An 11,181-nucleotide genomic window follows, 5' to 3' on the forward strand; every position below is an offset into this window, starting at 1 on the left:
CGTAATTTCGCGTTAAACCGTAACGCTCCGTATAATATAAAAAAGCCGCCGACTTTAAGGGTTAATAGCAAAGCCCCTTAAATGCTAAGAGCCTCAAATTTGGAGAATATATTAAGGAGATCAGGAGGAATAAGAGGAAACATTTTTTTTTCAAAAAGACCTTATAGTTTTTGAGAAAATCGATGTTAAAGTTTCAAAGGAAAAATGTAAACATTTAAAAACCCGCCGACTTTAACGGTTAATAGCAAAGCCTGCTTAAAGTTTAGGAACACCAAATTCCCAGGGTATATTAAGGGGATCAGTGGGAATAAGAGGAAAAAATTTTTTTTCAAAAAGACCTTATAGTTTTTGAGAAAATCGATTTTTAAGTTTCAAGGGCGAAAATGTCTTTTAAATGCGGAAAATGTCAGTTTTTTTTGCACAGGTAACAATAGTGTATTATTTTCATAGATTCCCCCAAGTGGGAAGAGTTTTACTTACTTCGTTCTGAGTGTGGGAAATATAAAAAAAAAACGACGTGGGGTCCCCCCTCCCAGACCTCTTTAACCCCTTGTCCCCCATGCAGGCTGGGATAGCCAGAATGCGGAGCACCGGCCGCGTGGGGCTCCGCACCCTGACTATACCAGCCCGCATGGTCCATGGATTGGGGGGTCTCGGAAGGGGAGGGGCAGCCAAGCTTTCCAGTCCCCCTCCGAGCCCTTGTCCAATCCAAGGACAAGGGGCTCTTCTCCACCTCCGATGGGCGGTGGAGGTGGAGGCCGCGATTTCCTGGGGGGGAGGTTCATGGTGGAATCTGGGAGTCCCCTTTAAAAAGGGGTCCCCCAGATGCCCACCCCCCCTCCCAGGAGAAATGAGTATAGAGGTACTTGTACCCCATACCCATTTCCTTTAAGAGTTAAAGTAAATAAACACACAGACACTTAGAAAAAGTATTTTAATTGAACAAAAAACATAACCACGAAAAAAGTCCTTTAATATTCTTAATTAACCATTAATACTTACCTGTCCCTTTAAATAAATGATCCCTCGCAATATCCTCGGAAATGTTCTATCAGTTACAATGTAACAAAGTTATTACAATGTAACAACTTTGTTACATTGTAACTACGCCGCACCCGACGCCACTCGCCGCTCAGCCGCCGCATACGCGTCCGTGCAGGACGCTAAGTCCCCGCAGCTCCCGCTGTCCACCCCGCCCACATCTGTCACCAACATGTCACCCACATGTGGGTGACATGTGGGTGACATGTGGGAGAGGCGGGGAGGGCAGCGGAGCCGGCGGGGACTTAGCGTCCTGCACGGACCCGACAGAGCTCTGAGCTATATAGCTCAGAGCTCTGAGAAGCATCTTTGTATTTGGGCTCCAAGGAGCCCCATTGGTCCTTAGCAGACCAATGGGGTTCCTTCAAATCAGAAGGAACCCCATTGGTCTGCTAAGGACCAATGGGGCTCCTTGGAGCCCAAATACAAAGATGCTTTCGAGAGCTCTGAGCTATAGCTCAGAGCTCTGTCGGGTCCTGCAGCGCAGACGCGGCGGCGGCGGCGGCGGTGAGTGACGTCGGGTGCGGCGTAGTTACAATGTAACAAAGTTGTTACATTGTAATAACTTTGTTACATTGTAACTGATAGAACATTTCCGAGGATATTGCGTGGGATCATTTATTTAAAGGGACAGGTAAGTATTAATGGTTAATTAAGAATATTAAAGGACTTTTTTCGTGGTTATGTTTTTTGTTCAATTAAAATACTTTTTCTATGTGTTTGTGTGTTTATTTACTTTTAACTCTTAAAGGAAATGGGTAAGGGGTACAAGTACCTCTATACTCATTTCTCCTGGGAGGGGGGGTGGGCATCTGGGGGACCCCTTTTTAAAGGGGACTCCCAGATTCCACCATGAACCCCCCACCCAGGAAATCGCGGCCTCCACCTCCACCGCCCATCGGAGGTGGAGAAGAGCCCCTTGTCCTTGGATTGGACAAGGGCTCGGAGGGGGAGGGGAAAGCTTGGCTGCCCCTCCCCTTCCGAGACCCCCCAATCCATGGACCATGCGGGCTGGTATAGTCAGGGTGCGGAGCCCCACGCGGCCGGTGCTCCGCATTCTGGCTATCCCAGCCTGCATGGGGGACAAGGGGTTAAAGAGGTCTGGGAGGGGGGACCCCACGTCGTTTTTTTTTTATATTTCCCACACTCAGAACGAAGTAAGTAAAACTATTCCCACTTGGGGGAATCTATGAAAATAATACACTATTATTACCTGTACAAAAAAAACTGACATTTTCCGCATTTAAAAGACATTTTTGCCCTTGAAACTTAAAAATCGATTTTCTCGAAAACTATAAGGTCTTTTTGAAAAAATTTTTTTTCCTCTTATTCCCACTGATCCCCTTAATATACCCTAGGAATTTGGTGTTCCTAAACTTTAAGCAGGCTTTGCTATTAACCGTTAAAGTCGGCGGGTTTTTAAATGTATACATTTTTACTTTGAAACTTTAACATCGATTTTCTCAAAAACTATAAGGTCTTTTTGAAAAAAATTTTTTCCTCTTATTCCTCCTGATCTCCTTAATATATTCTCCAAATTTGAGGCTCTTAGCATTTAAGGGGGCTTTGCTATTAACCCTTAAAGTCGGCGGCTTTTTTATATTATACGGAGCATTACGGTTTAACGCGAAATTACGGTAGCGTTTAATGCGAAATTACGGCATGAACGAAACGTGAAATTTCGCGTTGACAATTACGCTTACGGTATTTTCAATTACGATTTTAATGGCAATTTCGCTACGCTAATTTCGCATCGTAATCGCAAATTTCGCATGCGTAATTATAGTAATGCGAAATTACGAAAATTTCAGCTCAACTCTACTCCTAAGTCCTTCTCCAAGTTTGATGTCCCCAACTGTATCCCATTTATTTTGTATGGTGCTAGACCAGGCATGGGCAAACTTGGCCCTCCAGCTGTTAAGGAACTACAAGTCCCACAATGCATTGCAATTTGCAGGAGTCTTACAGCCACAATCATGACTCATAAAGGCAAATGCATTGTGGGACTTGTAGTTCCTTAACAGCTGGAAGGCCAAGTTTGCCCATGCCTGTGCTAGACCATTGGTATGACCAAAATGCATGACTTTACATTTTTCAACATTGAAATTCATCTGCCATGTATGTGCCCATATAGCCATCCTATCCAGATCCTGTTGCAATATGACACTATCTTCCTGAGAGTTGATGATTCTGCACAATTTTGTATCATCTGCAAAAATAGCAACATTGCTCACTACTGCATCTACTAGGTCATTAATAAATAAATTGAAGAGCACTGGACCCAGAACAGACCCCTGTGGGACCCCACTGCTAACAGTCTCCCATTTTGAGTACGATCCATTGACCACAACTATTTGTTTTCTGTCCATTAGCCAGTTCCCTATCCAGACTCTTCCCCAGTCCTTGCATCCTCAACTTTTGCACCAGACTTTTGTGGGGAACAGTGTCGAAGGCCTTTGCAAAGTCCAAGTATATCACATCTACAGCATTCCCAATATCCATATTAGCATTCACTACCTCATAAAAGCTGAGCATGTTAGTCAAACAGGACCTGTCTTTAGTAAACCCATGTTGATGCTGAGAAATAAGATTATTTTCTACTATGAAGTCATGTATAGTATCTCTTAGTAACCCCTCAAATAATTTGCATACAACTGATGTTAAGCTTACAGGTCTATAATTTCCTGGATCTGATTTTTTGCCCTTCTTAAATAATGGGAAAACGTGGGCTGTACGACAATCCACTGGGACTCGGCCAGTTGCAAGAGAGTCACAAAAGATAAGATAAAGGAGTTTATCTATAACTGAACTTAATTCCCTTAGGACCCGAGGATGCATGCCATCCGGGCCAGGTGCCTTGTCTATTTTTAATTTATTTAGTCTTGCCTTCACTTCTTCCTGCGTTAAGTACATAACATTTTATGTTCTCTGCGGGAGTTTAAAGCAGTAAGTGAGAGTGTGGGTTTGAGCCACTGAGGGGCAATGTAAGTTTTCGCTGCTACTAGGATGAATTGTAAGAGTCTGTGATGTGGATTTTGTAGTTTTGCTGGTTTTATGCCTAAGAGAGAGACTTTAGAGTCTTTACGGATTCGAATAGAGAGATCCCGTGTCAAGGTAGACTGAAGGGTAATCCAAAAATGTGAGACTATGAGACACGTACACTAAATGTGGACCATAGACCATTTGTCCTGACAGCCTCAAAAGCACTCAGCAGAATGTTGTTTGCCTTTTGAGAGAGGAAATACTCCACTCTCCCCACACATCTCTGCTGACCATGTCCATGTTCAGATTTACTGATGAGTGACTCTCTCCTCTACAGATGATGCACCTGGAGAACTGCACAGCCATCACAGAGATCCTACTGGTGGGATTGAAACCTTTCCAGAGTTTCAGGATTCCCATGTTTGTTCTGTGTCTGGCTTGTTACCTTGTCATTTGCTGTGAAAACCTGTTGATCATGTACATCATTCACAGCAGTGTAAATCTCAAGGCCCCAATGTTCTTCATCATACAGAGCATGTCATTGTGGGAAGTACTATATGTCACCAATGTGGTTCCAAAATTACTGAATGATATTATTTCCGAGAGACCGACCTTCACCGTCACTGGCTGCATTGTACAGCTACAAGTATTTGGAATTGCAGGTGACACCACTTCATTCCACTACGTTGTCATGTCGTACGACCGATACTTGGCTGTTTGTCATCCATTACATTATTCCTCTCTTGTAAGTAACAGAGTTTATCTTCGGGTAATTATTGCCCTGGGTACTTTTTCAGTCATATGCTCAGGTGTATTAGCCATATTGGAGGGGCAGCTACAATTTTGTAGCCAGAGCACAATTGACCATTTCTACTGTGATTTTGCCCCATTCTTGGACTTGAGCTCCTCCGATACGACGTACATTCGTCTGCTTTCTTCTGTAATGGTCGTGTTTATAATGTGGAGCATAGCCCTCAGTGTCCTAGTCCCATACATTTTCATCATTCATGCAGTCCTGAAGATCTCCTCAGCCTCTGGCAGGAAGAAGACCTTCTCCACCTGCAGCTCCCACCTTATTGCTTTTTCTCTGCTCTTCTGTATTGTTCTTACTGTCTACTCATTGCCAGCGAGTGTAGTGACATCGCAAGTTGGAAAAACGTTCACTTTTGCATATTTCTTCTGGTCTCCGTTGGTGAATCCCATAATCTATTGCTTCAGAAGTAGAGAGTTTCGAGTGGTGGTCTTGTCAAAGGTGAAGAAAGTGGACAGAACTTTTTGAAATTTTACTGGCTTTCATTGGCAGTACTTGTTGCTGCTCAACAGAAGGTTTTACTACTATTCTTGTAGTCAGCATTAAAGCTGTATGAAGGTTGTTCACCAACTGCTGTTTCCATGTGGCGGAAGTCTATATGCTTGCCTTCCATGTGGCAGAAGTCTTCATGTTTGCCTTCCATGTGGCAGGAGGGTACATGTTTGTCTTCCATATGGCCGATGTCTTGATGCTTGCCTTTCATGTGGCAGAAGACCTTATGCATGCCTTCCATGTGGCAGATGTCTTCATGCTTGCCTTCCATGTGGCAGAAGGCTTCATGATTGCCTTCCATGTGGCAGTAGGCTTCATGATTGCCTTCCATGCGGCCGAAGTCTTCATGATTGCCTTCCATGTGGCAGAAGGATTCATGCATTTCTTCCATGTGGCAGAAGGCATTCATGCTTGTGTTCCATGGTGCAGAAGGCTTCATGCTTGCCTTCCATGTGGCAGAAGTTTTCATGCTTGCCTTCCATGTGGCAGAAGGCCTTCATGTTTGCCTTCCATGTGACAGAAGGCTTCATGCTGTCCTTCCATGTGGCAGAAGTCTTCATGCTTGCCTTCTATGTGGTAGAAGTCTTCATGCTTGCCTTCCATGTGGCAGAAGGCTTCATGCTTGCCTTCCATGTGGCAGTAGGCTTCATGATTGCCTTCCATGCGGCAGAAGTCTTCATGAATGCCTTCCATGGGGCAGAAGGATTCATGCATTTCTTCCATGTGGCAGAAGGCATTCATGCTTGTGTTCCATGGTACAGAAGGCTTCATGCTTGCCTTCCATGTGGCAGAAGTTTTCATGCTTGCCTTCCATGTGGCAGAGGTCTTCCTGTTTGCCTTCTATGTGGCATAAGGCTTCATGCTAGCCTTCAATGTGGCAGAAGGCCTTCATGTTTGCCTTCCATGTGGCAGAAGTCTTCATGCTTGCCTTCCATGTGACAGAAGGCTTCATGCTGTCCTTCCATGTGGCAGAAGTCTTCATGCTTGCCTTCTATGTGGTAGAAGTCTTCTTGCTTGCCTTCCATGTGGCAGAAGGCTTAATGCTGTCCTTCCATGTGTCAGAAGGCATTCATGCTTGCTTTCCATGTGGTGGAAGGCTTCATGCTTGCCTTCCATGTGGCAGAAGCAGTGGTGCTCAAATACCCCTTTTCAAAATTCGAGTTAGGTCGAATTCGAATAGTAAATTATTCGAGATCAGTCGAATATTCGAGTCGAATAATTTTTACTATTCGATTCGACCTCGGAATTCGAGCTCACTATTCGAGTCGGTATTCGAGCTCATTATTCGAGCTGACTATTCGAAATGGCCTTAAATAGCTTCCAACACTTGTTTTGAGGGTGAATGATGCAAGAAACCTCTTTTTTTCCAAGTAACAACAGCAAGTGATTATGTGGGGATGTTCCTTTAAAAAAAAAAAGTTGAAAAGAGAAGTTGTGTCCAGAAATGTGTTCAGTACTGTATATACTTCTTCTTCTTCTTCTTTATCTTCTATATCTTCTTCTTCTTCTTCTTCTTCTATATCTTCTTCTTCTATATCTTCTTCTTCTATATCTTCTTCTATATCTTCTTCTTCTTTTATATTGTCTTCTTCTTCTTCTTCTTCATCTTCTTCATCATCATCTTCTTCTTCTTCATCTTCTTTTTCTTCATCTTCTTCATCTTCTTCTTCATCTTCTTCTTCATCTTCTTCATCTTCTTCTTCATCTTCTTCATCTTCTTCATCTTCTTCTTCTTCATCATCTTCTTCATCTTCAACTTCTTCATCTTCTTCTTCTTCTTCTTCATCTTCTTCATCTTCTTCTTCTTCTTCTTCTTCTTCATCTTTGTCATCTTCAACTTCTTCATCTTCTTCTTCTTCTTCATCTTCTTCATCTTCTTCATCTTCTTCTTCATCTTCTTCTTCTTCTTCATCATCTTCTTCTTCTTCACATTCTTCATCTTCTTCATCTTCATCTTCTTCATCTTCTTCATCTTCTTCTTCTTCATCATCTTCATCTTCTTCTTCATCTTCTTCTTCTTCATCATCTTCATCTTCTTCTTCTTCATCTTCTTCATCATCTTCATCTTCTTCATCTTCTTCTTCTTCTTCTTCATCTTCTTCATCTTCTTCTTCATCTTCTTCTTCTTCTTCATCATCTTCTTCTTCTTCATCTTCTTCATCTTCTTCATCTTCATCTTCTTCATCTTCTTCATCTTCTTCTTCTTCATCATCTTCATCTTCTTCTTCATCTTCTTCTTCTTCATCATCTTCATCTTCTTCTTCTTCATCTTCTTCTTCTTCATCTTCTTCTTCTTCATCTTCTTCATCTTCTTCATCTTCTTCATCTTCTTCTTCTTCATCTTCTTCTTCTTCATCTTCATCTTCTTCTCCTTCTTCTTCTTCTTCTTCTTCTTCATCTTCTTCTTCTTCTTCTTCATCTTCTTCTTCTTCATCTTCTTCATCTTCTTCTATATCGTCTTCTTCTTCACTTATTTCTCTTTTCAAATTTTTTTTTTTTAAAGAAATGCAGCTATTTTTGAGCGTAACAAATAGCTGGTGGCGCACGCATGTTGGAAGCGCCATTGTATGTGCTCCCTGGCAGTGGAAACACAGACAGCAGGAGGTAAATTCAGCAGCAGGAGGAGGAGGATGAGTGTGTGGCAGCAGGCAGTCAATGAGGCAGGCAGCGTGACATAATAGCCCTGGTACCTAGCGGTGATACCAGGGCTGTAAATAAACACAGCAGGCAGGAGGTCCCAGACAGCGGTCGTGCAGCCCACATTGTGTCCAATACACAACTGGGACAACACAGTTTTCAACCCGGGCACCTCAGAAAAATTAAACCTTTTTTTTTTTTATGGTTTTGTAGTTTTGTTTTTACAACAAATTACACAGACAGATATAGCTATTTTTTGACGTAATAGCTGGTGGCAGAGTGGCAGCAGAAAGTTAAATCTGTGTACCCTGGCGTTGGGAAACACAGACAGACAGACAGCAGCAGCAGCAGCAGGAGGAATGGAGGAGTAATGTGAGCAGCTATTGTTTGACGTAATAGCTGGTGGCAGAGTGGCAGCAGAAGGTAAATCTGTGTACCCTGGCGTTGGGAAACACAGACAGACAGCAGCATCAGCAGGAGGAATGGAGGAGTAGTGTGAGTGTGGCAGCAGGCAGGCAGCGTGACATAATAGCCCTGGTACCTAGCGGTGATACCAGGGCTGTAAATAAACACAGCAGGCAGGAGGTCCCAGACAGCGGTCGTGTAGCCCACATTGTGTCCAATACACAACTGGGACAACACAGTTTTCAACCCGGGCACCTCAGAAAAATTAAACCTTTTTTTTTTTTTATGGTTTTGTAGTTTTGTTTTTACAACAAATTACACAGACAGATATAGCTATTTTTTGACGTAATAGCTGGTGGCAGAGTGGCAGCAGAAGGTAAATCTGTGTACCCTGGCGTTGGGAAACACAGACAGACAGACAGCAGCAGCAGCAGCAGGAGGAATGGAGGAGTAATGTGAGCAGCTATTGTTTGACGTAATAGCTGGTGGCAGAGTGGCAGCAGAAGGTAAATCTGTGTACCCTGGCGTTGGGAAACACAGACAGACAGCAGCATCAGCAGGAGGAATGGAGGAGTAGTGTGAGTGTGGCAGCAGGCAGGCAGCGTGACATAATAGCCCTGGTACCTAGCGGTGATACCAGGGCTGTAAATAAACACAGCAGGCAGGAGGTCCCAGACAGCGGTTGTGTAGCCCACATTGTGTCCAATACACAACTGGGACAACACAGTTTTCAACCCGGGCACCTCAGAAAAATTAAACCTTTTTTTTTTTTATGGTTTTGTAGTTTTGGTTTTACAACCAATTACACAGATATAGCTATTTTTTGACGTAATAGCTGGTGGCAGAGTGGCAGCAGAAGTTAAATCTGTGTACCCTGGCGTTGGGAAACACAGACAGACAGCAGCATCAGCAGGAGGAATGGAGGAGTAGTGTGAGTGTGGCAGCAGGCAGGCAGCGTGACATAATAGCCCTGGTACCTAGCGGTGATACCAGGCCGTAAATGAACACAACAGGAGGTCCCAGACAGCGGTCGTGCAGCCCACATCGTGTCCAATACACAACTGGGACAACACAGTTTTCAACCCGGGCACCTCAGAAAAATTAAACCTTTTTTTTTTTTTTTTATGGTTTTTTGGTTTTGTTTGTAAAACAAATTACACAGATATATAGCTATTGTTTGACGTAATAGCTGGTGGCAGAGTGGCAGCAGAAGGTAAATCTGTGTACCCTGGCAGTGGGAAACACAGACAGACAGCAGAAGGGCAGTACACAGCAGCCCACTGTAGGTGTAAAATGTGTGGCTGCAGGCGACGTAATAGTCAAAGTGAACCAGGCTGGCTTAGTGAGCAGGAGCCAGGAGGTGGTAAAGGGTGGTAAGGCACATTAACGATGGTTCTTAGCCAGTTCATGTCCCCCTCTCGCCGACAACAGGGGCCAGGAACTCGCCTTCCACCCACGCCTGGTTCATCTTGAGAAACGTCAGTCTGTCCACAGACTTGTGAGACAGACGTGAGCGTTTCTCGGTGACCACACCACCAGCTGCACTGAAGCAGCGCTCGGACAGCACGCTGGAAGGGGGGCAGGACAGCACTTCCAGGGCGTACTGCGCCAGCTCGCTCCAGATCTCCAGGCGCTTGACCCAATACTCCATGGGATCAACAGGGGCATCGCTGTCAAACCCGCTGTAGGACCCCATGTAGTCAGCCACCATGCGGGTCAGGTGCTGGCTGTGACCGGTGGAGGATGCTGCTGCATGCACCTCCTCTCTAGTCACTGCTGCCGGAGCCTCTACAGTCCTGTAGAGCTCGTGGCTGAGAGACAGCAGGTCTGTGGGGCGCTTGCTGCTGGATGCAGGCACCTGCTGCTGCCTCTGTGCTGGCTGCTGGACAGTGGGGGTGGAAGGCTGGGGGAAGGCTTCCTCCAAGCGCTCAACAAGGGCCTGCTGCAAGCTCCTTATTTGTTGCGCTGGGTCTCCTCCTGCAGGCGGCAGGAACTGGCTCAACTTCCCCTTGAGGCGTGGGTCCAACATCATGCTGATCCAGATGTCCTCCCTCTGCTTCATCTGGATCACCCTGGGGTCTCTGCGCAGGCACGTCAGCATGTGCGCTGCCATTGGGAAGAGGCGGGCCACGTCTGCTGGCACATCGACGGCAGTGCTGCTGTCCTCATCCTCCTCCTCTGCCTCGTCAGCCTCATCCTCTCTCCACCCCCGCACCAACTCAGCTGCACTGTGCTGCTCCCCCTCATCAGCAGCAAGGTCAGGGACCTCCACCAAGTCCTCCTCCTCCTCCCCCTCAGAGGTGGACTGTGCAGCTGCTTGCCGCTCCTGCTGGTCCAAGGCTGCCGCTCCCTGTTCCAGCAAAGCATCGAGGGCCCTGTTCAGCAGACAAACCAGGGGCACCCACTCGCAGACCATAGCATGGTCCCTGCTCACCATGTTAGTGGCCTGCAGAAAGGGAGCCAGCACTAAGCACACCTGCTGCATGTGCCTCCAGTCATCATCGGGGACGATGGACGGGATGTTGCTGGTCTTGTCCCTTCTCTGAGCGGCGGAAACAGTGGCCAGGGCAAGGTACTGGTTGACAGCGTGCTTCTGTTCAACCAGACACTCCAACATCGCCAGGGTGGAGTTCCAGCGAGTCGGAACGTCAAGGATCAGCCGATGGCGTGGCAGATCCAGCTCCTTTTGCACGTCTTCCAGGCTCGCACAGGCTGCAGCCGAGCGCCGGAAGTGACGCACAACGTTCCTTGCCGTTTCCAGCAGTTCGCCCATCCCCTGGTAGGTGCGCAAGAACTTCTGCACTACCAGGTTC

General features: G+C 45.7%; 2 protein-coding genes across 2 annotated transcripts; both read left to right on the plus strand.

The window, feature by feature from the left end:
* The first annotated feature begins 4,363 nt into the window (after positions 1-4,363).
* LOC137544186 (olfactory receptor 5A2-like) lies at positions 4,364-5,302 on the plus strand. The gene has a single exon (XM_068265248.1). It carries the CDS (start codon positions 4,364-4,366, stop codon positions 5,300-5,302), a length of 939 nt encoding a protein of 312 aa, XP_068121349.1.
* Positions 5,303-6,802: 1,500 nt separating this feature from the next.
* On the plus strand, positions 6,803-7,771 carry LOC137561227 (uncharacterized; the record flags this gene model as incomplete). The annotated part of the gene is made up of 1 exon (XM_068272493.1): positions 6,803-7,771. A coding segment is annotated over one exon (969 nt), but the record flags the coding sequence as incomplete, so codon positions are not given.
* Positions 7,772-11,181: the final 3,410 nt, after the last annotated feature.

This window comes from Hyperolius riggenbachi, chromosome 1 (assembly GCF_040937935.1).
Source record: "Hyperolius riggenbachi isolate aHypRig1 chromosome 1, aHypRig1.pri, whole genome shotgun sequence".
In the NCBI taxonomy this organism is placed as follows: domain Eukaryota; kingdom Metazoa; phylum Chordata; class Amphibia; order Anura; family Hyperoliidae; genus Hyperolius; species Hyperolius riggenbachi.

Bases quoted from the DNA above. Each gene is read 5' to 3' on its own strand.
- LOC137544186 (XM_068265248.1), top strand. From the start codon at position 4,364: ATGCACCTGGAGAACTGCACAGCCATCACAGAGATCCTACTGGTGGGA.